This window comes from Pristis pectinata, chromosome 10 (genome assembly GCF_009764475.1).
Source record: "Pristis pectinata isolate sPriPec2 chromosome 10, sPriPec2.1.pri, whole genome shotgun sequence".
In the NCBI taxonomy this organism is placed as follows: Eukaryota; Metazoa; Chordata; class Chondrichthyes; order Rhinopristiformes; family Pristidae; genus Pristis; species Pristis pectinata.
In genome coordinates this window covers 76,372,399-76,399,721 of record NC_067414.1, presented here as the reverse complement: position 1 = coordinate 76,399,721, position 27,323 = coordinate 76,372,399, and the positions used below count along the sequence as shown (strand labels likewise).

The following is a 27,323-nucleotide window of genomic DNA, read 5'->3' as shown; positions in this document are numbered from 1 at the left end:
ATCTTGCACTGGTTGAAAATGTGCATGATGTCATCCCTATTTTAGTCACATTTTAAAAATCTAAACAATATACTAATTTACAATATGTAGACACAAAACAAATGGTTTAAACTATTCCCTTTGTAGGCCAGAAACATTGATTGTATTATACTAAAAATTATCACATTCCTGACAGGGTACTCACCTTGCCAATTACACATATTAACTTTAATAGGCAATGAATGTGCAAATCCAGTGCAAAAATCAAAAATGATGGGGAGACTGAGGACAAGATTAAAGAGCACAACAATATAAATGAACTAGTAAAGGTTCTCAACCAGAACCATCTCTCTTCTCAGCAGTTTATGAGCAATTTTGCACATTAATAATGGCATACATCACAAACTCATCATTATATTTCGGGAAGATCTGACTAACAGTCAACTTAAACTTTGTTGTCTGTAACCCACTCAGATAAATTGATAATATGCAATTTCTACACTGTGTGAAAAGAAAAATAATAAGCAGTAATATTGTTATGTATACAAGGCGTTTCATAATTGCCAGTTTTGCAGTGTACAATTACAATTGAAGCCTAATGTAACTCACTGAAAAAACAGACGATCCAATTATAATTTTGTTTTTGTCACCTTTTCTGGAAACCACATGTATAAGGATATCATGTTTCCCAGCAAAGTATGACAGTGACAATATTTTGTGTTGCAAATTAACTTATCCTTTGTACAAAAGGTCCTTTCAACATAAAGTTGGTACTTCTACTATCCTGGCAGTTACAGAAGCTCAAGAACATAAATGGTTTCATTTTCCGTGTTTGACTGTAAATTCCAATTGGATCTACCAAACCAAAAACCTACTTACATAATATGCCCTTCTATCATGACCTGTTTTCATGTCATAATATTTAACAATGCTTCATCAAGAATTCTTTTCCAGATGCAAATTTGAAATTCATATTTTCCCCCAAAATGTGCTTTGTTTGAAGAAAACTGGCCATCAAAAAAACCACTGGCTTCAAAGGGATATTCTGCAACAGAGAGCAAAGCTGGGGTTCAGTATTAAAGGAGAACAAAAAAAAATCTACAGGGATACTAGCATAACATGCCTAATCAGCAGCCCAAGTACTACTGCAGCTGAAGAAAGCAACTTGGACAGCAGTCATTACTTCTGTAGAAAACCAGGTCTATGCCAAACTTCTGAGTGGAACTGAGATATTATGAAAATGGAAAACCCTCATGACCATTCCTTTTCATCCAAGTGATCCTATCATACAAGCCCAGCACAAGATCCAACACTTGTTCGAGGTCATCAACACATTCTACTCACATATGGGAATACTAGACTTCAGCAAAACAGTAGTTTTCATTCTGCTCTTCTGTCAAAGAATAAATTTAGATAAATTAAAAATTTTCAAGAATTCCTTCAGAATTTGTGCTAAAATTTCTCAAGTTTAGTCATTGGCAGTTTCAACCCTAGTGACTTCAAAAGCTTTCACAAAACTGACCTCTGCCGTAATACTCTGAGTCACCTCTCCAATCTCCTCCCACTCACCTTGCTGCCTCCATTTCATGCCCAAACAACTGTATGCTATTTCTGCTCTCCATAAACTTTTGAAGTACACAGCTGGCTTTTTCAGGGACCCGCAGAAGTGAGCTCCAGTGGTTCTTGAGGAGGGCAGAATCAATGAGAAGAGATAAGTGATACAGTAATAAATGCCAACATAATCAACGCAGGCTACTCAACTGATTTTGATTGCCTTAAGAGGAGTGGAAGAGTATTTCAGGGATGAGGGGTGGAAGGTAGAGGACAATGGGCTAAATAGTCTGACCAGGTAGGTGCTTCACTTAGTGTGGGGAGAAGGGGGCATTTCCACAACTAGGGGTTTAGCCTCTGGATAAGTGACCCACACAATTAAGACTTGGATGAGATGGAATTTCTTCAGAGGATTTCAAATTTTTAATTCTTCATCCAAGCGAAATCTGTCATAAGAATATTCAAGGCTGAGAGAGATAAATTTATGGTTCAAGATCATCGGGATCAGGTAAAGTAAAACCCAGTGGAAGCCAAAGGTCAGATCAACCACCACCTTACTGAAGATGACAGTGTTTCCACCCTGTGTGGAAAAACTTAACGCCCAGATCTTCAATTTTTCCCCCCTCTTAACTTAAACCTATGCCCTCCCATTCTTGACTGCCCCCCCTCCATGTCCTGTGTAAAAAAAGATTCTGTCTATCCTATCTATGGCATTGGCAAGACTGTAATGGGAATACTATATTCAGGTCTGGTCCCCCCACCCAAGGGAAGATGTACTAGCAATAGAAAGAATACAACAAAAATTCACTAGATTGATTGCTGGGATGGAGGTGGATTATCCTATGAGGAGTAACCAGGCAGACTGGATCAAAATTCTCTAGAATTCAGACAAATGAAGTCATCTCATTGAAACATAAAATTCTCACAGGGCTTGACAATGTAGATGCAAAATTGATGTTTCTCCTGGCTGGAGTGAGAGAGGAGAAACTTAAAGGAAATCTGAGAGGCAATTCCCCCACCCCCCACCACAGGGTGGTGAATAGAATATCTGGAATGGACTGCCAGGGTCACCGTCTCAAAATAAGGGATTACCCATTCACAACTGAGACAAGAATAAATGACTTCACCTAGATGAAAGTGAATCTTTGGAATTCCCCACCCACAAGGGCTGTGAAGACTCAGTCATTTAGGACAGAAGTCAACTGTTTTTTTGAATAAAGACATCATGGATATGAAAAATGGCACAGATGCAAAATATCCCTGATCTTAATGAATGGCAGAGCAAGTGTGAGAGGTTATAAACTCTTATTCTACTTCCTATCCTGTCATCCCACTCTTAGTTATTTTTTTTCCCTGATTACTCCTCTATCCTGGGAAATTACTTGGCTGTTGTGGATTAGAAAAAATCTCCTCATGATTTTCTAGGAACCACATGAATGGGTGGATCAGCTGACCTCTCTTGCCTGCCGCTTCATGTTTGCTTACACTAATTATAGCTGTAGTGGTTACAGTAAAAGATGTTCTCTCTTTCAGAGAGCTCATTTCTACAAACTCCCCTAACACAATGTTGAAGTAAGCCCCATCTTTTAGAGGTAATGATACACAGAATGCTACCAGATACCTGCCCATTGAACCTGAGCCCTGCAGCATTTCACGTCAGTGGTTGAAAAACTAAAACAAAATAATTTATAATAAAAGCGCAACAAACATGATCAAGTCAGCAGATGGAAGAAACCGAATACGTGGAACAATCCTGTGCCAAGTGACGAACCCCAACAAAGAATGATTTTACTTGATGACTGGCAGATTTTTAAAACTACTCAATTTTTCTTCAAGTCTTCTACTCAGTAAAAAATTAACATGGTCCACAAACCTGTGCCGTCAAACTCAGTTACATGCACATTAACCTTTTGCCCTCACCGGAATAGGAGCATCCATTTAAGTAAATGTATATTAAGTGAAACAGATTCTAGAGGCTTCAAGAGGGCAAGGGGTTAAGAGCAAGAGAGGGATACACCATTCCCACCAAAAACAGCAACATTGAAGACATAGATTTATGATGTAGATCGTTGTTCACTCAGTTTAAACATTCGTTTTCGTACTAGACGGCTTGTTTTTTTTAAAACTGCAAGACTAATCGGTGCTCTGTAACCTCCCCCAGCAGTAGACTGCTTGTAAGCATGGTGGACTGAAGTCCAGCAACAGGAGTTCATGCAGCTGCACTTCGCTGATGTATTTCTTCCCGAATCAATAACTTTTACAGATTGTTACTGTCCCTCTAGAGGTAAGCCAGGAAGGGGTGTTCAATCGGCCAACTTCGAAGTGTTCCATTACATGTACAGTCCTTGGTTTATGATCAAAGTGCCTGCAACTGAAACTTTCTGCCATTTCAAACACCGTTATTTTAGCATTCTTGAAAAACTGCCACTTTTTTGACTGATCTCGGTCCAGTTAACGATACTTTCCAGGTCATGGACAGAACATTACATTTTACACCAAGTAGAAAGCGTGCTCAGTGGGTCAAATCGGAGTCAACAGAGATAAGTACCTAACTGCAGGGTAACTCCAGCAGGCGGCTTTTAATAAGTTTTTAGACCTTTGTCGTTTGTAGCTAAACCTAAAGAACTTCTGTGAAGTGCTTTGTTATTCGTTCTCCTCCATTTAAAATTTGATTTTTAGATTACGTGATAATACATTTAAGATCCTCACGGTCATGCAGAAAATAAGATGTGCTGCGAACGACTGTACTCCGCATCTTTCATCATTATGCTCATCGCACTTATCATTACGTGGTCAATAATCTATTTTTGCTAACTCCCTATGAGAAACTTTTTTTTAAAAAAAGTAACACCATATCCTACTCTTCCAGCAAAAACAGAATTCAAAGGCTTTAAGCAAAGTCAGTTGCCAGTTTGGCACTGGGAAAAAAAAACAGAAATGTTCCGATCTGCAGTCAATGCACAAACATCTGGAAAGAGAATTCCACAGGTGCAGAAAAAAGATTCATATGTCTACATCCGAGCAAATGCTTTTAAATTACAGAACTTCTGTAAAACTCTCCATTCCGTCTGTTCTTTATAACAAAGCTTGAACTAAGTTGCAGAAGTAAGTAACTAGCTCCGTTGCTTCCAATCCCTCCGGCAAGGCAACAAAGCGTTTGCTCTACCCTCTCCCTTAAAGCGCTGCAGCCCCGACGCTCCATACTCACAGGATGGTGGTTTGCAGGGAGACAGCAGGTATATTCTCCAGCATTAAATGCATGCACCTCACCGTGGTGCGGAAGCAAAGGCAGCGGCTCGGGCAAGCGGTAACCCGCGGCGGGAAAGCGACGAGAAAGAGCCATGCTATGGGCAGCAAAGAGCGGGTTTTCCAGGGCATCGTCGCCGCTCTCGCTCGATCGCTCTCACTGATCCCCACTGCCTTCCAGCAGCAATCGCCGCACTCGCAGGAGGCGGCGAACACTCCGCCTCGCGAAAGAACCCACCCCCTTCCCGCGGATCAACCAAGCCCGGTACCTCGGCATTGTGACGTCAGCTGATTGACAGCGGCCTAGCGCGCAGCCCGGTCAATCAGCGGGGAGAACGCCTACCCGCAAGGTTAGGTTGTCCCCCGCGGGCGCAGGGCCGATTAGCGCCGATTTGCCTTTGGCACCAATTTCAGGACGAGCGCAGGGCAGCAAGATCCAACGCAGATCCCGGCGGGAAAGGTACAGTGTGCCCTGTTCCGTCTCGGCCCAGTTGTTTCCTCCCCTGTTTTTGGATGGAGTGAGTGCCTTTTGTTTCATGCGTCTTGGTCTTTGGGCTGAAACGACAGGTACAGAGCAGTGCGTTCCTGTATCCGCCCTGGTCATTGAATCCTGGCCACGTCTGCTCTGGACCTCATGAGAGCTCCAACAATGTTCCCAAATCTCATGGAGATGGTGGCAGAAAGAAGGGGGGATAGAAATATGCTGTACATGATAGACGCGGGAAATGCAATAAAACCTCCTATAGTATCTAAAATCTCCCATAAAATCCGATAAACAATAAAATCTCTTATAATCCGCTATCCGGTTATTTGGAAACCCCGATAGTTCGGCACATGGTAAGGTTTGTGGTGCTCCCTTCTCATTCAACGGGCCTCAGGTTCTCACACTCCCTTTCCACTCAATGGGGCCTCAGATTCCATACTCCCTTTAAACTCACCAGGGCCACGTTCCTACATTCTCACTCAAGTCACCAGGAACCCAATTCCCACACTCCCAACCCGTCAGGGTCCTGTTTCCCACGTTTCCTTCCAACTCACCGGGGCCCCATTTCCCGTTCTTCCCTTCCAACTCACCAGGACCTGAGTTCCCATTTCCTGAGTTCCCATTAAACTTACAGGGACCTTGGTTCCCACACTTCAATTTAACTCACTGGGGTCTTATTAACCGTGCTGTCCTTAAACAGACCAGGACCCATTTCCTGCTTCCTTTAAGCTAACAGTGTTCACTGGAAAACTTCTTATTGTATGGAGCAGAATATTATTAAAGCATGTTCAGCTATTAATAAATACAATGGTCCTGAAATTCTGCCAGTCCCAGCACCAAGGTCCCTAGCATGCTGGATTATCAGAGTTTTACCATATCTCGTGCAACTGGACCCTTGAAAAGCCCTACTACAAGATAACACAAATACAGTAAATCTATGGGTAATATGAAGGGATGAGAAGTTGGGTGATGACTTCAAACTGAATACCAAGTGAAATACTGCAGAAGTTTGAGATCTGCAATAAAAAAGAAACATTTCAAAATACACAGCTGATCAGACAGCTTCTATGTATAGGGAGAGCAAGAGAAATAGGATTAATCTTTTGGGACATCAGAATCATAAAGGATTTTTTTTTAGAAAAAGGGCAATGTCAGACTTAAGGTGAGATTTTTAGGTGTGGGCATGCATCTCCTTATGACATTGGAAGGAAACCATTTTGATCCATTGGGTTTATGCCAGCTCACAAAGCAATCCCATTCCCCCACTCATTTTCCCTGTAACTTTTTTTTTTAAACCCACATTCCCATCAACTGCACAACCACCTCTCCCCCTCGGCTTCTAACCTGCATATCTTTGCGCTGTGGGAGGAAACTCATGAGGTCACAGGGAGAACATGCAAACTCCACACAGATTGAACATGGATCACTGGAACTGTGAGACAACAGCTCTACTAGTTGTGTAGCTGTGCAAGCGGTCGGTGTGGTCTGGCATGGCTCTGCTCTGGAATCACTTTTATTCATTGTACATCACTAATTGAAAGCAAGGCATGGGATGAGGGAATGTGCAGTTTTGTAGATGGTGCCATGCTGAGAACCACCTATTAGCTTTGAATCAAAGATAAGTGATGAGGAAGTGCAGGGAAAGGGGAATTATATAGCACAATCTTAGGAGTTTTTTTTATATAGATGGTCAACATATCACTTTTGACAAATAGTAACAATTATAATGTTAGGCAACATGACAGCCAGTTAGCTGGATATTCCCAAAGACAGCAAAGTAACAATTTGTTAGTGATGTTGATTGAGAGATGTATATATTGAGCAGAACCCAGAGATGTACTCTTAAATGAAGCCCCTACTTGTTTACTCAGATGAACATAAAAGAAGAAGCTGCATTAGCCTCGATAGTTCTGTTTAAATCCTTGGAGTAGGAATCAGAGGCGAGACAGCAAACAACTGGGCAAAACTGGCATGGCAAGCTTTATAGGTTCATTTTAAAAAGACATTAAAAGCAATTAGAAAATAGGTGATTAGAAAAGCTGAGTGGGATGTTGTATTTCAGAGCAAGCACATACGTTCTGGGATAAACAGAGAATCAAGTTAAAACCTTTGCAGATGACTGAATACTGTACAATGAGAATTGCAAAATAAACTGCATACCATTGTTTTAAACTGTTCTTTCACTTAAAAACCTTTGAATTGGCATTTCAACCAAATATCTTCCTTTGGATTATAGGCAAAGGAACATTTCTTTGAAATCAGATTTTTGAAAATGGGGATGATTATCCTAGGGAGGTAGAAATGGAATTATTCTTAAATTGATTTGACAGTAATAATTAATGGACTAATGTGGGTGGACAGTACTGAACACATCACCCTGTTCAACAGCAAATTTGGATGCTTCAGAGATGGCATTATATATCATGGCATTCACAGAAGTGAATCAGTGTCTTCCACTTGACAAAATACCAAAAGAGCTCCCCCATCACTAAACAGAAATTGAATTTCAATATAATGTAGGAAAATATGTAGCCAATAGCTTGCACGTTAGTGTCAAGCAAATAATAGAGAGACAAATGGTCATATATTATTTTTCACTATTATCGGTTGAGAGATATGTGCTGATCAGGGCACCAGCAAGGAGACTTTATGAGAGACGAGAAATAGGTATAGAGCAAACCTTCCAAGGGATGAGAAGTTATAGTAAGGTTGAACAAATTTAGATAAATTCCATTGTGTTTCAAGGTGACAATAGAAACCTATACTTTGATGATGGCTTGAAGGGGGAACTGGAAGGTGGAATAACTACATTTAGAGAGTAATCTGGAATGCAGGACAGGAAGAGGTTTCTAAGTTCAACCAAGTCACAGCGAATGTGAGAATTTCAAAATGAATGCAAACTTGATGCATTGAGGACTGGAAATCAATGTAATGTGCAATCCATTATTGTTTGTAATCGTAAAGTAATCAATCATCTCTTACTTTCCAAATTTCAATGATAGAACAGAAGCTCACTTTATCCTTTGAAATGTGCTGCACTTTCAAAATGACCAATCCTCTCCAATAAATGTTGTGACATTCAAGCACTATTTTAACATTAAACTGTACAATATCCTTTGAAGACATCTTGAACAATAGGCAAACATATCCATAATTGCATTTTTATTTTGCATATTTTATAGCCTTGATAGGGCAATAAAAAGGAACACTGCATTCGATGCATACAGAAACTAAATACAAGAAATTATTAAGCAAGCAAGTTCTTGCTTGAAAATTCTTGTGGGAACATAAAAACAGTGCAGGAAAGTGGATAACTATTTTCAGTATTTGTTAAAAGATGTTATGAAGTTAAGCAAAGAGGTTTGAAGATTAAGAAATCTTTGTCGGCTCTGGATGAAATGAGAAAAAATATCCTCAGTGTTTGCAATGTCTGAGGGATTTGTTGCAATTAAAGATAAACATAATTGAAGATTACTCCAAGAGAGTAAATGGCAATTTAAAGCATACAATTCTCTGTAAAGTTACTGGAATGTTAACAAAGCAAATATTTTATGGTGGTAGTACATAAACTGGATTCCCACCCCCCCCCCCCCCCCAGTGCTCATGAACCCTTTATCAAATAGAGTAAAAGTGGCTGTAAAGTTGTTGAAGTGTTGTAAAAATTGTAGACAATTGATTAGGAGCAAGGAGACTTGAGAGTATAGATAATGAGTATTTATTCCTTCTGGCAGGCTGTGCCTTGTAATATCTCCCAGGGATCTACACTGAGCCTTAACTCCTCACTGTGTTTCCCCACTGACTTTATAGAGTCAAAGAATTATACAGCACAGAAATAGGCCCTTCAGCCCAACTCATCCATGGCAACCAAGGGTGCCTGCCTAAGCTATTCCCATCTGCTTGTACTTGGCCCCTATCCCTCTGAACTTTTCCTATCCACGTACCTAGCCAAATGTCTTTTATAACTGCAAAATAATCATAACTGTACCCACCTCTATCACTTCCTCTGATAGCTCATTCCATATACCTGCCATCCTCTGTAAAAATCTTGCCCCTCAGGTCCCCTTTAAATCTTTGCCCAGTCACCTTAACCTATGCCCTATAGTTTTAGGCTCCTCTAATGTGAGAAAAATACTGCAACTAGCTACTCTCTCTATGCCCCTCATGATTTTATACACCTCCAGAAGGTCACCCCTCAGCCTCCTTCGCTCCAGGGAAAACAGTTCCAGCCTATCCAGTCTCTCCTTATAACTCAAGCCCTCCACTCCCAGTAACATCCTTGTGAACCTCTCTAGCTTAATCACATCCCTCCTATAACAAGGCAGCCAGAACTGCACACAGCACTCCAGATGCAGTCTCATCAATGTCTTGTACAGCTGTGACATGGTAACCCAATTCTTGTACTCAATTGCCCCTTCTGAAGAAGACAAGCATGCCATATGCCTTCTTCGCCACCCTGTCTAACTGCGTCGCCACTTTCAAGGAACTATGTACTTCTACCCCTTGGTCTCTCTGTTCAACAACACTCACCGGGGGCTCTACCATTCACTGTGTACATCCTACCCTGGTTTAACTTCCCAAAATGCATCACTTTGCATTTGTCTGTGTTAAATTCCATCTGCCATTCCCTTGACTATTTACCCAGTTGATCTAGATCCTGTTGTAATCATAGATAACCTCCTTCACTGTCTACCCCACCAGCCCCCTATTTTGGTGTCATCTGCAAACTTACTAACCATGTCACCTGCATTCTCATCCAAGTTGTTAATATGTATGACGAACAACAGGTGACCCAACGCAGATCCCTGCAGCGCACTTTGGCATGTTCCCTTTGACACTCACCAACTTTTATTGATGCACCATAGAAAGCATCCTATCTGGATGCAGCATGGCTTGGTATGACAACTGCTCTGCACAGCCCAGCACATCCCAGAAACCAGCCTCTCCTCCATGGACTCTGTCTTTACCTCTCGCTGCCTTGGTGAAGCAGCCAGCATAATCAAAGACCCCACCCAGGCCATTCTCTCTTCTCCCCTCTCCCATCAGGCAGAAGATACAGGAGCCTGAGGGCACGTACCACTAGGCTCAAGGACAGCTTCTATCCCACTGTGATAAGACTGTTGAATAGTCCCTTATACGATGAGACAGACCCTTGACCTCACAATCTACCTTGTTATGACCTTGCACTTTATTACCTGCAATGCACTTCCCTGTAGCTGTGACACTTTACTGTATTCTGCTATTGTTTTTACCCTGTACTACCTCAATGCACTGTGTAATGAATTGATCTGTATGAACAGTATGCAAGGCAAGTTTTTTCACTGTACCTTGGTACAAGTGACCATAATAAACCAATACACTGATGGTTATATGCCTCTAATCTGAAAAACACCTCGCCAATACCACCCTCTGACTTGTAGCTAATTTTGTAACCAATGGCTAGCTCACCCTGAATCCCATGTGATCTCACCTTCTGGACCAGTTTATCATGTGGTACCTTCTCAAATGTCTTGCTAAAGTCTATGTAGACAACATCTATGGCCCTGCCCTCATCAATCATCTCCATCACCTTTTCAGCCTTGAATAAAGCATAAATGCCATAATGCACCTCCACTGAACTTGTATCACTTGGACAATCTTGGTCCCCACTCTGTCACAGACATTTCCAGAATTTCCCCAGCCAATGCTAGGAAAAAAAAATTGGCAGACAGCAAATCCAAAACTGTAACAATTTTGTGAAGTTACTTCATATCCACCATTTTCAAATGCATTTTAAAATTATTAAAACTAAAATAAACAACTAATTATTGTCTTTTAAATTGAATATTGTAAAATCACCAAAAAGGCTTAAAATATCCAGCAAATACAAATAATTAAAGAATGCAACTTATGTTACTTTTACCTTTCTTAGGCAGGGCTGTAAATCTCCACAGAACTGAATGAGCTGGGAGATCTAACCAGGCACAGAATCTGTGAGCATTTTCCCTATTGTAAGTACCAGGAAGCCTTAAGAAGTTCATGTTCTGCCACTTAATCCCTGCAACCAATTAGGAAGCAACTGGGTAATATGAAAGAGAGAATAGAAGTGTTTCTTTGTTCTGATTGGTTACTATAAGATGGCTTGAATGATTCTGTGTTTTTCTGTGATTATCTACATAGTAATTTCCCATAAATAAGCTACATTTTGAGATAGTAACCCATCTGTTGGACTTGGGGCCAGATCTTGCTGCCTTGAATTGCCTCCCATCAGCCCTCTTATCCCTGCTCACCTGGTCTGAATGTGAAAGGCCTATTTCAATGGCTCAAACTTTCCCATAGTTTCGTGGCATGGTCAGGTTGGTGGCAGAGCATCTGATGACATAGTGTGGAGACCACACCCCCAAAATGCCTCTGAAAGCATTGGCAGCCAACAAAATCCTGGTCCCCAGCTTTGCTGACTCTAAAGTCTGTGAGAGATTTTTATTCATCTTTTAAATGTTTCTGCTTCTGCTGTAAAAAAGTTAAGACCATTAAATCAATTAAAAGCTCTTACAAAGGGTTAAACATCAGTTTAAAATGAATTAAAAGAGAAAATGTGCTTCCCCTTTCCCTCCAGAACCTTTGCCTTGATATTCACAGGTGTAATGCCAGTAATGTAAGGGAACAAGCCCAAATAATTCCACAAGGTTGAAGCAAAGATAAGCAGAAACATTCTTTAATTGAGAGGTTAGTTTGATGGAATATATTGAAATAGATTTAAGTTCAGTTAATAAATATGTCCAATGTACTTCAACTATCCCTAGGTTTAGAGCACTATGGTATTATAGCACCTTCATTGTCTTGATGTTAAGTGCTAAACTTTTCTGTCTGACAACTTTCAACAGCTGACAATGAACTGATAACCAAAGAGATTTGGCTTCATGCACCATTTAATACAATACTAGTCAGCACTCCAAATCTGTCAGTAAGTCCCAGTCTTCTGCATTGGATAGTGCACAATCAGAATTTCCAGACTTCCTGCTGTTTAAACAGCTAAATACTGGTGTTCTTGTTTGGGACCACCAACAAGATCTAGCCAAAGATGCTGTATTTTATCAGATGTCCAACCTACACGAAATTCCACAGAGAGTCAGTTTTGTGAATACAACCAAATTGGGGCCTTCAGAACTGCATATTAGAGACATCCAACAAGTATGGCAGAAAGAAAGTGTTATTTTTGAGATAAACTATAAATCAAAACCATCTCCTCTTCCAGAAAATTGCTAAAAATCTCCAATTATAATCATTCTTTTCCTGTGTTAACAATGAGGTCCCTGAGGTAGCTACAAAGGTTGGAAAATGCAGCAAATGGATTTTTCTGAGTTGTCTTTGGGGGGAGGGGGGGGACCATTGTTAAACACAAGACTGGCTCCATCGTACAACTGTGGGCTTCATGCATGTATGAAGCTAAATCTCCTTGTTTTTCAGTTATATGTTCAAAGTCAGCTCAGATGAATTGAAAGCAATCAGACAGAAAATATTAATATTTGAAACCAAAAAAAAGCATTGAAAGGGATGCAAAAGATAAATGAAAGTACATTGATAAATATTAAGGTATTGAACTTAAATCCGTTCCATCAATTTCCCTCTCAATTAACATATCTTCCTAGTTGTTTCTACTTCAAGCTAATGGAAATATTTAGGCTTATTTGATGTTGCCATCTAGTGCTTTATTTATGAAGGGCAGGTATATCCCAGTAAAGCATCTGTGTTGGGGCAGGGTATTTTCCTGTAATTTTTAATGTGAGATGTTGCCATCTGCTGGACATTTGGGCAATTGCTGTATTAGTACGTGTGAACTATATTGAATCAACGATGGGCAACCTGATTTCTTTTTCTTATGACACAGAAGAAAGCATTTGACCCATCAAAACCACACTGTTTCTCAGAGCAATCCCACTAATTCCATTCCCCCACTTCAAGTTCAAGTTTGAGTTTATTGTAGGCATATATACCCAGGGTATAAATCCCATGAAGATTAGCTTTTTGCAGCAGTACCACAGTACATTACAAACATAAGGTAACATAAATTATGCATAGACTTATATGACAAAATAAACTAAAATCACATAATGACACTAGTGCAAGTTGAGAGATAAAGGAAATAGGGTCTTGAGGTAGTGTTAGGGTTTTTCAGGTTGGTTCAAGAACCTGATGGCAGTGGGGAAGAAGCTGTTGTTGAACCTTGAGTGGTGGGTCTTCAGGCTCCTGTATCTCCTGCCTGACGGCAGCATCGAGAAGAGGGCATGGTTCAGATGGTGGGGATCACTTATTTCCCTATAATCTATTCTCTCTCACATGCCCACTAACTCTACCCTGATTATCCTGCCACCCACATTGTAGGTGTGCAAGGGCAATTTGGAGAAGTCAATTAACCTACTGAATTAACCAACTGACCAGCACCTTGTAGGGATGTGGGAGGATACAGGAGGAAACAAGAACAATGTGCAAACTCCATGTACTCGGCACCAGTGGTCAGGATCAAATCTGGATTGCCCGAGCTGAGAGGCAGGAGGACGACTGCTGAGCCCCTGTGCCATCCAGCAGAGGTTGATTCAAATTATTAATTCAGTAAGCAAAACTTTTTTTTAAATTTCTGAATATTTAAAAGGAAAATCAATATCTTGAATTCCTTCTTGTATTATCAACAAGCAAGGATTACTTGTTTCCACTCTAGTTATTTGGGTCCTAAGGTGGTTGAAGAGTCATTTTCCTTTTAACATGGTCCTGTTGGGATTTCCAGGCTTTGCCATAGATGAGGCAGGTGGTGCTTGTTGGGGCAGATGGTTTGGTAGTTTGGCATGCTGAGTGGTCCTGCCAATGAGCTCCGCATACTCCCGGTCTAGAGGCTTGAGGTGCAAAGTGCTTTCCCAAATGTTCCTTCTCCATTTTGATTAGTCATCAGACCAGGGATTGCCACAAGTCAGTGACAATGTTACAATTTTTCAAGGAGGCTTTTGAGATCATCCTTGAAGCATCTTCTCTGCTCTCATGTTAATCACTTGCTGCAACAGAGCTTGGATTAGAGCACCTATTTCAAGAATCTGGTATGTCATCTGCCCATCAGAGCTGGTTCAGCATGATTGAGTCTTGATCCTGGGAATGTTGGTCCAACATTGGTTTACCCACACAGCCAGTGATTATGGAGGATTTTTCAAACAGCATTCATGAATGAGGGACCTGCAGTAGGTTGTCCATGTTTCTAAAGGGCAGTATTCGCTCCTGCCCCGTAGGCAATAAACTTAGTACAGGGTTTGAAGTATTGATCCTCAAGCCCTCTTGTCCTTAATGAGACAAATGCTGTGCCAGTGCACAGAGAAATATGAATGAATTTCGTCATCAATGTCTGCCTTTGCTGAGAAGTAGCTCCTCAAGATATGGCGTGTGATGCACATTTTCCAAGGTCTCAATATGGACATTTCTTATGGAGGGCAGTATAATGCATTGAAAGCAGTTTGTTAGAAGATCTTTGTTTTACTGATGCAAATCAAATACTGTATCTCATTCTCTTGTACACTTTAATGACGAAGGCAATGGTGACTTGGAACTCAGTCTCTGCGTGTGCACATACACAGTGTCATCTGTGGACTGCAGCTCAATAACTGAGGTTGGAATAACCTTGGTTCTGGAGTAGAAACAAAGGATGTTGAACAGTTTCCCATTCGTCTTGTAGATTAGCTCCACTCCAGTGGGAAGCTTGCTGGGGGTAACATGCAATACTGTGACAAGAAAGACAGAAGAGGTTTGGAGTAATGATGCAATCTTGTTGACTCCAATCTGCACTGGGATTGGGTTTGTGGTGGACCTGATGGTTTGTATCCCAGCTTATATGCCATCAAGCTACAGGTGTATAACAGTGACCAATTTCTTATGGCAACTAAATATAATAAGGGTTCTCCACAATCACTCTCAAATGACAGTGCCGCTTGCTGTGTTTCTCTTGGAGTTGTTGGAAGGTGAAGATAATGTCCATTGTACCTTTTCTAAAGATGGCGACTGCCCCTAGGGTTTGGAGAGCAATTCTTCAGCCTCTGGGAGGAGATGGTTGTAAAGGACTCTTGTAGCAACATCCCTTGACAAACCTCAGGGAGACCCTTCTAAAGTTAGCACAGTCAAATTTGTCTCTTTTCATGAAGGTAGCCACAATTATGGTATCTCTAAAGTCCCCGGCATGTTCTATTCTTCCCAAACTTGGGAGATAAATTTGCATCAGAAGTTCCTCTCCACCAGGTTTTATAACTTCAGCAGAGATGTTATCCACTTCCAAGGGCAGGTTGTTTCTCTGTTGGTTTACAGCCTTTTCATCAAGGCCATAAACCAAAGCAAAGGCCAAAAGCAAAACTGGAGCATATTGTTTATGTGGGACGGAGTCAAGGACATACACATCAAAGACAGTTGAGGTGTTCTTCCAAGTGTTCCTTCCAGGAGATGCCGGACAAATCTATCCTTGAGAAGCTTTCCTCCATTCTTTGCTCTCATTTGGGTAGGCACTTTGGTGTTTGGCCCATGAGACATTAGCCAGCACTAATGAATCCACACATGCCATGATTATCATTAGTTCCTGGACTACCAATGCTCTTTCAACATTATATCCTTTCGATAAGTCACAAGTTTTTTTGTTAAATATCAGCTCTCAGGTAACTGTTGAGATATTTCTTTCCTCTGGCAGTACAATGGAGTTTCAGTCCAAGAATGCATTGGGTTTTCCATTAATTAGCATCTGGATTTCCTGGTCATTCATCTCAAACAAGAGCAAGTAAACATGTAGTTGATATAGGTATTGCACTGACACAAGTACTTCACTGCAGGTGGTGTTGAGAATTTCCTAGTTAGTTGGATTGTTTGTGGAGCAAGATGAAGTTTTGTTGTAGGGTTCTACTGGCAACTCAATAGCAAGGCTTTGACAAAGAGAGATTATTGGTTTAACTGCTCACCCTGTCCTCAGTGAATTTTCTTCATGCATTCTTAATTCTAACAGTGTTGTATCTATTTGCTGAGATAAGCATTCTTATGTCCTTTTGAATTTAATCGTAATTTTCTCATCCATTATCTCTCTCACTGGTTTACCATTCCATTTATTTATCATCATTTTGGTGAAAAAGTCTCAATTTTCCACTCTCAACTGTTGTCCTTTTTGCAAAGATCTATGATCTCTTCTGTATATAATGTCTTCATGGATGCATTGAGACAGTGTCTTATATCCAAAGAGGAGAAGGTTTATTGACAAGGCAGCAGAACATTCAGATGCCTAGTCTTTAAGTCTTGCTGCAGACCGGATATCTGTGAAGCAATTACATTGTTGAGAAAAAGACAAATCACATGAATCTGCTGTCCAATAGAATCAAAATATAAATACACATGACATAAAAATCCTAATTAATGTTTAAAGATAGATTAAAGGTACAATACATAAGAGCCAGTACAATACATAAGAGCATCTAGAGTCAGTTTTCCAATACTTCATAATTTTAAATCGTTTCTTCAGGCTCAGAAGAGGTGAGGAAGTGCTGGATATGAAACATGGCAGATTATTTCATTCAGACTATAAAAAAGGATGAGAAAGATGAAACAGGATGAACAACAATGAAATGTGGCTCAGGAGTGAGAGATATTTGAAAGAAATGTGGAAAGAAAATGGATGTGAGAGGTGAGATCTGAAATTACTAACGTCAATGGTATGAGCTTGCTGCATCAATATGGGAATATATTTGTGACCCCAGCCATTTCACCAGCCCTAGGGTCAGCACCACAGCTTAAAAGAAATTGCTTGGCCTTCACCGAGAAGTTACTCTACTGAACACCTAAGACAGGAGGTAAATTAGACAATGACTAGACACCCTTACATGTTAAATTTTCCTCTATATAGCAGCATGTTGCAGTACTAATGCAGGCCACTCTCACACTGCTACCCTGGTATCTCTTTCAATATTTTTCTCTGGCTCCCCTCAGAAATTTAGCTCTTTTGTCCAAGAAGGCAGAACAGGTGATTACCAGTGGTATTATTAAAAGATCTTCACTTTACCACAGCAAAGCCCATCACTTACATCATCTTTTTCTCCTCTTATCTAATGGACTAAACAGCCTAACTCTGCCATGGCTATCAGCTGTGGTTCCTGCGGAGGCTTTCTTACATTTGAGTCAGAATTCATGTCTTCATTGGTCTTGAGTGCAAGATCTAAAATCAAAGACCATGTAGGTTCTTTCAGGGATAACTTTGCAAACATTATTTATAACTTTAACTAACTGATCATCAGATTATTTGATCACAGATGACACAGATTTACATAGATAAGTTGATACGATGGGTGACCCTTGACACAAACGCTGTTATTCAACCAAGCTCACAACTCCCTCCCCTCACAAGAACACTGATGGAAACATTAACCAGGGGCAATCACTGTAGCAATAAACAAAATGCTGGTGGAACTCAGTGGGTCAGGCAGGATCTATGGAGGGAAAAGTACAGTTGACGTTTTGGGTCGGGACCCTTCATCTGGACTGAAAGCACCATGGCTGCTTTTCCCCTACCTAGTTCAGAAATGCCAATTGTAGAAATCTCTACCACTTCCCTAGCAACTCTGCAACTCAGTGGGTCAAGCTAAAAACATCCTAACTTCTTTACATCATCTATTTTTATTAACTGAAACATTTGTAGGAAGTAGATGCTGTTGTCTAGCATCCCTTCTTCCCCTTATAAAGTAGGTCTTCTTGTATTCACAATGCTGTTAGGCAAGGAATTCTAATGCATTAATCCAAAGCCTCCTTGTTACCTTTATCCCCTATGGACATTGATTGTCTTATTACCTGATCCTAGAGGTCAACATTTATGCACCAATTCAGAAGTGGAATAAGTATAAACCAAAGGGCTGATTTCAACTGCTCTGCCCAGGACCGCAAGAAACTGCAGAGAGTCGTGGACGCGGCCCAGCACGTCACGAAAACCAGCCTCTCCTCCTTGGACTCTTGTCTTTACCTCTTGCTGCCTTGGTGAAGCAGCCAGCATAATCAAAGACCCCACCCACCCGGGTCATTCTCTCTTCTCTCCTCTTCCATCAGATAGAAGATACAGGAGCTTGAGGGTACGTAACACCAGACTTAAGGACAGCTTCTACCCCACTGTGATAAGACTATTGAACGGTTCTCTTATACAATGAGATGGACTATGACCTCACGATCTACCTCGTTGTGAACTTGCACCTTATTGCACTGCACTTTCTCTGCAGCTGTGACACTTTACTCTGTACTGTTATTTTTACCTGTACTACATCAATGCACTCTGTACTAACTTGATGTAACTGCACTGTGTAATGAATTGACCTATACGATCGATATGCAAGACAAATTTTTCACTGTACCTCGGTACAAGTGACAATAATAAACCAATACCAATTCTCCAAGTGAGAGACAATCCTCATTGGAAAAACTGGTCAGAAAAGCAAGCCCTCAGACTTCAGTTTCTGTCTACTACTTTTACTAACCAGGGAATATTGGCCCATGTTTTCCCAATCTGCACTTGCTGAAGGAACTGTTATTCATGTACAACACCCATTTAGACGATTAGTTCTGAAATGTATGTAGCTATTGCCAGTATTCTGAAATCAAATTTTGAGATGGTCACAGAAATTACAGTTTAGCCCTTAAAAGTACAACCAGCAAATGCATCAGTCCTTGCAACCTCGTTAATTAAAATAATGCAACAGAGCAGTCTGATTCCTTCCTTTGCAACTCTTGCATCTCCATTATATAAATTATAAACTGAAAGTGATCAATCCATGTATAGTCCACGGAACTTCAATGCCATTTTTTTGTGTGAGAACTGGTTTTCATTTCCCATTTACACACATACTTCTCAATTTGTCTGGGCTTCACCAGCTGTGGCAAATGACAGAAGACATGTCATCAATGGAGATTCTCCCCTGATCCATTGCCTGATCACTATAAGGCACTGATGAGATTGGTGATGCAGCTGTGTGGGGGTTGTTAACTCTAGCAGCTGTATTCCCATACATTTCTTCACATACCCTCACACAATATGCCCCTATACACCCTACAACACTACATTAAGTGTGCCATTTAAATTCATATGCTTGTATTGGCCACTTCAGCCTAGAATTTTGACCACATAGTCCTGCATCCTAATGCCCCGTGTGGTGTTATTTAATTTTTTTAAAATTATATAGGAAAGTCCAGCATTTTGGATAATGCACATGTGCCATTCACAGTGCTTGTGTGGCCTGTTTCACTGTGACTTGGGGGACAAGGGGACCTGCTGAGCTGGTTCCAGCCCACAGAGTCCATTGCTTGAAACACATACAAACTGAACATGATCAATCCATGTTCAATATGGCCTTTTTTAACATGCATATTGACCCTTCATGATAGTTTTCATTGACAGTGACCCCTATCCCACTGCTGATTGTGACCACCACCTTCAGCACCATCCACAACCATGAGGCTAACTGTACCTCAATGAGAAGGCAGTCCCTCACCATTCCTCCCATTCATTAGCCTGACACTCTCCAAGCCTTGACTGTAAGGGTGATGCTCAGCGCCACCTCCACCCCTGAGCATTGAGCCACCCTCCCATCACCCATTCACTCAGCTGACCAACATCAACCGTCAGATGTCTTCATGGTTTATGAAACAATTTGGTTGCTTCCAAACAATCTTGCATTGCCACATTTGTGTCTGGACCTTTCAGAATCAAGCTGGAGAAAGATTTCTGAATGCTGCTTATTCTGGCTTTTCTCATCACAGAGCAGGTTTGCATTATTCCCAGCCCTGACAAGCATTCCTCCTGCTCCTGCCTTATCCACCAGGAGACCCTCCCGAGTAGCAGTGAGGGACTGGAGGCAAGAAAACAAATTAGGGAGAAGGTTATATGGATGATGCATACTGGCCAAGGTGTTCTTAGCTTGATCCTCTATAAGTACTGAGTTTTTAGAGAAGCAACAGAAGTTCTTTAACTGGCTAGGGGAAAAAATATCACTCTCATAGCCACTGGTTGTGCACTGTAGTTGGATCTGGCTAGTGGAACTCCTTCCCTGCTTCATATTTCTACTACCACCTGGGAGGACAGGCAGATTGAGTTACTATCTGTAAACTCTGCTCCCAGGTGTTGGTTCCTGCCCTGTTCACCTCCCATCTTCACTCCTCCTTCCCATATTCATCTCCCTCCTTGTACCCTTCTCTCCCCTATCCACCACCTACCTGAATGTACTTTTGTCTACCTCTCTTCTGTAGACCACCCCTTTGAGAATGTTGCTGACCCCATACAATGCATTTTTGGTGCCACGGTTACTGGTGGTCACCTTTTTCTGTGCTTTCAGACACATTCAACAATCCTGATCTTGTCAGTTTTTCAGGTTGTTGTATTGTGGAGGGTCGTGGCTGTCATGTGACAGCATTGCCCATTACCTGGTCGTAAGACACACCACTGCCAATCAAGGTTTGGATCCACCCCACCCATCAGTGCACACCTGACCATTGGTCCCTTCAAGCACCTTTGTACTTGGCCTCAGGCCATTGGCCTTTGTGATCGATTAGTTCTTGCTGGCACTAGGCCATTGGCCTTTCTAAATTACCTGGGCTGGACCCCCCAGCCCTCCAGCACTATAAGGAGTGCCACATGTGCTCAGCTCGCTCTCTTTTGACTACTCTGAGGGATTCATCCTGCTTCATCCCAGGCTGAGGAACCGTGGAATGGCGCTGGAGAGATCATTGGTAAGGCGTGCACTGTTAATAGGGTTGGGAGCATTCTAGTTAGTATCCCCTGTAGCATAGAGCCGTGCCTGCACTGAGTCAAGGGGTGGCAGGTATCGTATTGTTTTTCCTTGATTGCCTGTACCTAGTCCATTATGTGTGTGTACTTTACCCTTGTTGCGATTTTCCCACGCTCGCTATAAATGGTGCATGTGTGTGTGTTGTTCCCATTACCCTTTCCCTGCGTTTGTCTTTTATAAATAAATCATTTATCTCCAAAATTGTGTTCAGAGTCCTTGCCTCTGAGACCTGGAATCTATTTCACAACAGTTGTACAATTTGGAAAAGACTTCATCAGCACAAGAATTCTCTGCCAAACATTTACCAGAAGCAGAAAGTGCTGGAAACACTCAGCAGGTTAGGCAGCATCTGTGGAGAGAGAAGCAAAATTAAAGTATCACATCAATGGCCTTGCAATGGAACACAATTTACCATGCGGAATTGAGGCTCCTGTGCTAATTAGTGAGGTCTCATTCTGGTCGGTCAATCAGAATTTTGAACACCCTCCAGAAATGCAGCTCAATCTCATCTGACCATCCCAGAAATCCCATGCAGAACATAGAACACAGAACTGTACAGCACAGGAAAAGGCTCTTTAGTCCACGATATCTGTGCTGAACATTCTGCCAAATTAGATTAATCCCATCTGCCTGCATGTGGTCTGTATCTGTCAATTCCCTGCCTGTTCATGTGCCTATCTAAATGCCTCTTAAGCATAGCTATTGTATCTTCTTCCACCACCTCCCCTGGCAGCACATTCCAGACATCCACTCTCCGTGTAAAAAAAAAAGCTTGTCTCATAAATCTCCTTTAAACCTTCCCCCTCTTACCTTAAAACTATGCCCTCTAATATTTGATGTTTCTACTCTGGAAAAACTATTTACCCTGTCTATGCTTCTCATAATTTTATAAAGTTCTATCAGGTCACCCCTCAGTCTCTGATGCTCCAGAGAAAACAATTCAAATTTGTCCAACCTCTCTATAGCCAATACTCTCTAATCCAGGCAACCACCTGGTGAAACTCTTTTGCACCCTTTCCAAAGCTTCCTTCCTGTAATGTGCTGACCAGAGCTGAACACAATACTCCAAATGTGGCCTTGCTAAAGCTTTATACAGCTGCAACATGACTTCCCAATTCTTATACTCATTTCTCTAACCAATGAAGACAAATATACCGTACACCTTCTTTACCACCCTATTTATTTGTGTTGCTACTTTCAGGGAGCTATGGACTCGCACCCCAAGATTCTTCTGTACATCAGTGTTCCTAAGGGTCCTGCCATTTACTGTATACATCCCTCTTACATTTGACCTTCCAAAGTGCATGTCACACTTGTCCAGATTAAACTCCGTCTGCCATTTACCCACCCATATTTCCAACTGATTGAAATCCTGCTGTATCCTTTGACAATTTTCCTCACCATCCATAACTCCTCCAATTTTTGTCATCTGCCAATTTACTAAACAGCCCACTGACATGTTCATCCAAATCATTTTTATACATCACAAACAACAGAGGTCTCAGCACTGATCCCTACGGAATGCCACTGGTCACGGACCTCTGGTCAGAATAACACCCTTCTACCACTGCTCCCTGTCTTCTATGGCCAAGCCAATTTTGCATCCAATCCACCAAGTCACCATGGATCCCATGTGTCTTGATATCCATGAGGGACCTTGTTGAATGCTTTCTAAGTCCATATGTACAACACCCACTGACCTACCATAATCAATCATCTTTATCACCTCCACAAAAAACTCAATCAAATTTGTAAGACATGACCTCCCCCTCACAAAGCCATGTTGACTATTCCGAGTAAATCCATTTTTTTCCAGATGTGAATAGATCCTATCCCTAAGAATCTTCTCCAATAATTTCCCTACCACTGATGAGAGGCTCACTGGCCTATAATTTGTTGGATTATCCCTATTACCCTTATATAAAAAAAAGGAACAACATTGGCTATTCTGCATTCCCCTGGGATCTCGCCTGTGGCTAAAGAAGATACGAAGATCCCAGTTAAGGCTTCAGCAATCTCCTGTCTTGCTTTTTGTTTATATATTCCAAAATAAACTTTTCATCATAAAAAGTAAACTATGTACAACAATAAAACCTCTACATTCGTATACCAATCAATCATTAGTGTTACCTTTTTATATAAAAACTACAGCACCCATGCCACTTGTGTGGCTCCCTGGGGTGCTACCCCAATCCCGTACTTACAATATTTAAGGGGCTTTCTCGCCTGACCCCGCTCCTCCCTCTCCAGTGGCAGAAGAACCCTGGGATAGATCCCGTCAGACCCTGGGGACTTATCCACCTTAATCATGAGATCCAATACCTCCTCCTTAATATCAACATGACCAAGAATATCAGTATACCCTTCCCTGACCTCACTATCTTCCATTTCCTTTCCCTTGGTGCATAAAAATGCAAAGTACTAGTGTAGTACCTCACCCATTTCCTCTGGATCCAGGCATAAATTCTCTCTCTTATCCCCAAGTGGTCCTGCCCTCTACCTTATTTACCCTCTTGTTTTCAATATATATATATATATATATATATATATATATATATATATATATAAAATGCCTTGGGATTTTCCTTAATCCTAGTCACCAGTGATATTTCATAGCACTTTTTAGCCCTGTTTAAGTTCTTTCCTGCTTCCTTTATATTCCTCAAGGGCCCTGTCCAATTTCAGCTTCCTGAACATTACATATGTTTCCTTTTCGACTAAATTTACAACACCTCTCATCATTCAAGGTTCCCGAACATTGCCATCCTTATCTTTCTTCCTCATAGGGACATGTTGGTCCTGAACCCTGATCAGCTGGTGTTTAAATGACTCCCACATGTCAAATATGGACTTGCCCAATAACAGCTGCTTCCATTCTACTCTCCCCAGCTCTTGTATAACACTGTTGTAATTAGTTTTCCCCCACTTTAGCACTTTCCCCCCAAGGTCCAGTCTTATTCATAACTACCTGAAAACTTATGGAGTTATGTTCAGTTCCCAAATGCTCTCCCACTGACACTCCAATTACCTGGCCAGGCTCAATTCTCAAAACCAGGTCTAGTATGGCCCCTTCCCTGGTTGGATTATCTATATAATGTGTCAAGAAACCCTCTTAGATGCACCTACCAAATTTTGCTCCATCTAAGTCTCTGGAGCCCCAGTCAGTATTGGAGAAATTATAGTCACCCACTACAACAACACTGTTGCTTTTACACCTTTCCACGATCTGCCTACATATCTGTTCCTCTATCTCCTGCTGGCTATTGAGAGGCTAAGTTGTAGGTTACATAAATTTTCATTGCTAAGATACCACGTAGTACCTCCCGAGATCATAGAATCATTAAAATAAATACAGCAGGGAATGAGGCCATTCGGCCCATAACATCCATGTTGACTGATAAAGAGACATCCAGTTTAATCCCACATGCTGTGCGGCTGCTTTGGTTACAACACCTCAGGTGAATGTGAGATGAAGGTTTCTGCCTCTATCATGGCTGGCTGAGGGTTCCAGACTCACACCACTCTTTGGGTAATGATATTTCTCAACTTGCCTCTAAGCTCTCTACTGTTACTTGAAATCTAAACCCCATGATTATTGCATTAAGGGAAAGTGTTCTTTCTTATCCACCCTATCTTGACATTCCCCCACCCCAATAATTTTTTACACTTCAGTCTGATTTGCCTTCAGCTTCCTCTGTTCTAAATAGAACAACCTCATCATATCCAGACTTCCAACATAAATAAAGCTCTCCAGCCTTGGCACCGTCAAAATAAATATTCTCTTCACCCTCCCCAGCATTGGCACATCCTTCCTCTTAATTGATGAAGTTAGTATCTACCTGCCTGCAGTAGATAGTATCCCAACGGCCTGGAGAAGGTTGTTTGCAAGCACTTGGATAAATTTCTATTGACTTGAGAGTTGGTGCTCTGATGCTGGGTTGCAGTCACAGCCACAATTAAGGTTTTAATTACACCCCACCAAGCTTCCAACCCCGCCCACCTTTTTGTTGGACCTTAAAGTTCCCTCCTTGTTATTCAATTAGATTGATTCTAATTGCTTGTAAAACATGATTTTTTAACTGTCTCCAATATTTTTGTAACTGGTTATGTTTAAAGAAAATGAAAACAAAACTTAATTTTGTTTCATGTCCCAATACTTTTTCTCCTAAGCTGTATAAAGCAGGGTTTTTGAGATTCATCTTCATTTCCTGGAGATTCCAGAAGGAAACTGGAGATTTTGCAATTCAGGGAATGTGGATGGAGTTTTGAATAGCCACCCCATGGTCCACATAGACTTCTGTGTGAAATTTGTTCATCTTGTTTGATTTCTTTGGGGAGTCCTGTCATGCTTGGAATACATGGTAGGACCTGGAAGGTCGAATGCCCTGCTTCTGTGCTGTAAATACTCGGTAATACTGAAAACAACGTCTCCATTCAACAAATGGTAATTATCTCTCGTGTCAGATGCAAGGACATCATTGTGTGGGATTACTTTCAGTAACTTTTTTTCCATTTTAGCTGTATGGCAAACATGGTTGATTGAGCTAATTGATGTGGAATTGCAACATATACAAAAATTCACTTGCAATCAGATTGAATATTTTAAGCATTTGTGTAAAGTTATCCTTAAAGAGGTTAAGCCTCTGTTCTGTTATTTGTTCTGTCTTCAACTTCCCTTAAAATTATTTTTCTGGGCAATCGCCAATAATGGAATCACAATAACTTCAAAATTATTTTGCAAAATGGCAACCTCCGAACAACTGCTCTCTGCAATTCAGTGTCAAGCATAATTTTCTCAGTGGCTGCACCCCCATTTCTCTTATCCAGAATGACATTAAACCCAGAAGAAATGTTCAGAGCTATATTAATGCATTGATTTAGATGTCATAATTTCTATCATGCTTTGAGATGGCTTTGAGGCAGGATGTTCCATTATTAGGCAAACATCCTTCTGGCTGTCGTAGGCTCCAGTCACACTGCAGCTGTGGATCTCTGCACCAGATGGAACTTTGAAGGCTAAAGTTCCCTGGGTTTCTTGAAATATTCAGACTCTGACTAATATCATTTTTTCTTCAGATGTCATTACTTTAGCATTTACCTTCTTTCAATCAACTTGCTGTTAAATTTATTTTTTCTCTTCAAGGCCCAGCCACTCTTTTAACCTTCTATCCTCCCTGTCAAATTTTAAATAAGATCAGGTTCTTACCTTCTCCTGTGAGATGTCCCTAATTCTTTGAGCTAGTCAGAGCACTGTGCCTAAGAAAAAAAATGCATTTTCTAATTTTTTTAACAGCTTCTCTTAATGGGAGTGTGCACCTCATCAACGCTATTTTATCTATGTGTTTCCTTTGCAGAAGCTGAGCCAGGCTCGATATTGCCTGGTTGTCAGTGCAATCAAAGCTGACGTGCTGGGTTACCCTCCACCCAAACTGCAAGCCTGTCCAGTGCAAGCATTCTCCAGCCAAGGAATCGCACTGCATTAGCAGCATTCTAAATGATGCTTGCCTTCCAAGTCTCCACAACTTGAGCTCCCCATGCAGCTGATAATGTGTCTCCAATCACTGGAATGGTGGTCACCCAGCGAGCTGCTTTAAGAAAACAATTACAGTTATCAAAAATGAAAGAAATGGTACTTAAGTGCTTTAGTTTTCCTTCAGGCATTGAAAGTGCTTAACACCTCAATCAATATTATAAACCTTTACAATCATTTCAAAGATTATTTGTCCTCGAGGTTCTTGCCAGCTGCTTATTCTTTGAATTCAGTTGTCATTCCACCCTCCTGTTCTCTCCAATGCTTTTGGTAGACATTATTATTTTGTTTTGGCTTTTGATATTGACTGGTTAAGTGGTTTGCCAATAGTGTACTATGGTTGTATCTTTGCCAGAAGACTCAATATGCTAACTGGCCTTACTCTTACCATGTCATATATCTGGAAAATCTTTCAGACAGCATCATCTGCAACTTTGTGTTGAACTAAGACTGTGTACGATTATAATGCTTTATCTTAGTGGCTAGTATACTTTGATGAACACAAATGTAAAATTAAATATATTTGACAATGAAAAACTGTAAATAAAGATGCCTCACTGTCAACAACCAGTTTGCCTATTATAGCAACAGACTTCCAACTAGTCTGGAATATAACCCTCTTTTAATTTCTTTTAAGCAGTTGATGTACAGTCCATAACTTCTTCATCTTCAATACATTATTTTATAGTATTTACTTGACATGCTGTTGCTATATTGTGTTCCTTTTTAAAAAAAA

At 41.0% G+C, this 27,323-nt stretch overlaps 1 protein-coding gene and 1 long non-coding RNA gene across 5 annotated transcripts in view; one reads left to right on the top strand and one right to left on the bottom strand.

The window, feature by feature from the left end:
- LOC127574825 (peroxidasin homolog) overlaps nt 1–4,959 on the bottom strand; it is a 203,929-nt gene extending 198,970 nt beyond the window's left edge. For 3 of the 4 annotated variants that reach the window (XM_052024224.1, XM_052024226.1, XM_052024227.1), the window contains exon 1: nt 4,739–4,954. In XM_052024224.1, coding sequence (XP_051880184.1) covers nt 4,739–4,908 — 170 coding nt within the window. In that variant the 5' untranslated portion in view covers nt 4,909–4,954. Of the gene's footprint in view, nt 1–4,738 lie in introns of all 4 variants that reach the window. The other variant, XM_052024225.1, reaches the window with a different exon arrangement.
- Nucleotides 4,960–5,091: 132 nt separating this feature from the next.
- LOC127574827 (uncharacterized) lies at nt 5,092–27,100 on the top strand. Its single transcript, XR_007956961.1, has 3 exons — nt 5,092–5,236; nt 11,169–11,247; nt 26,412–27,100. It is a non-coding gene; the product is annotated as an uncharacterized LOC127574827 (long non-coding RNA).
- Nucleotides 27,101–27,323: the final 223 nt, after the last annotated feature.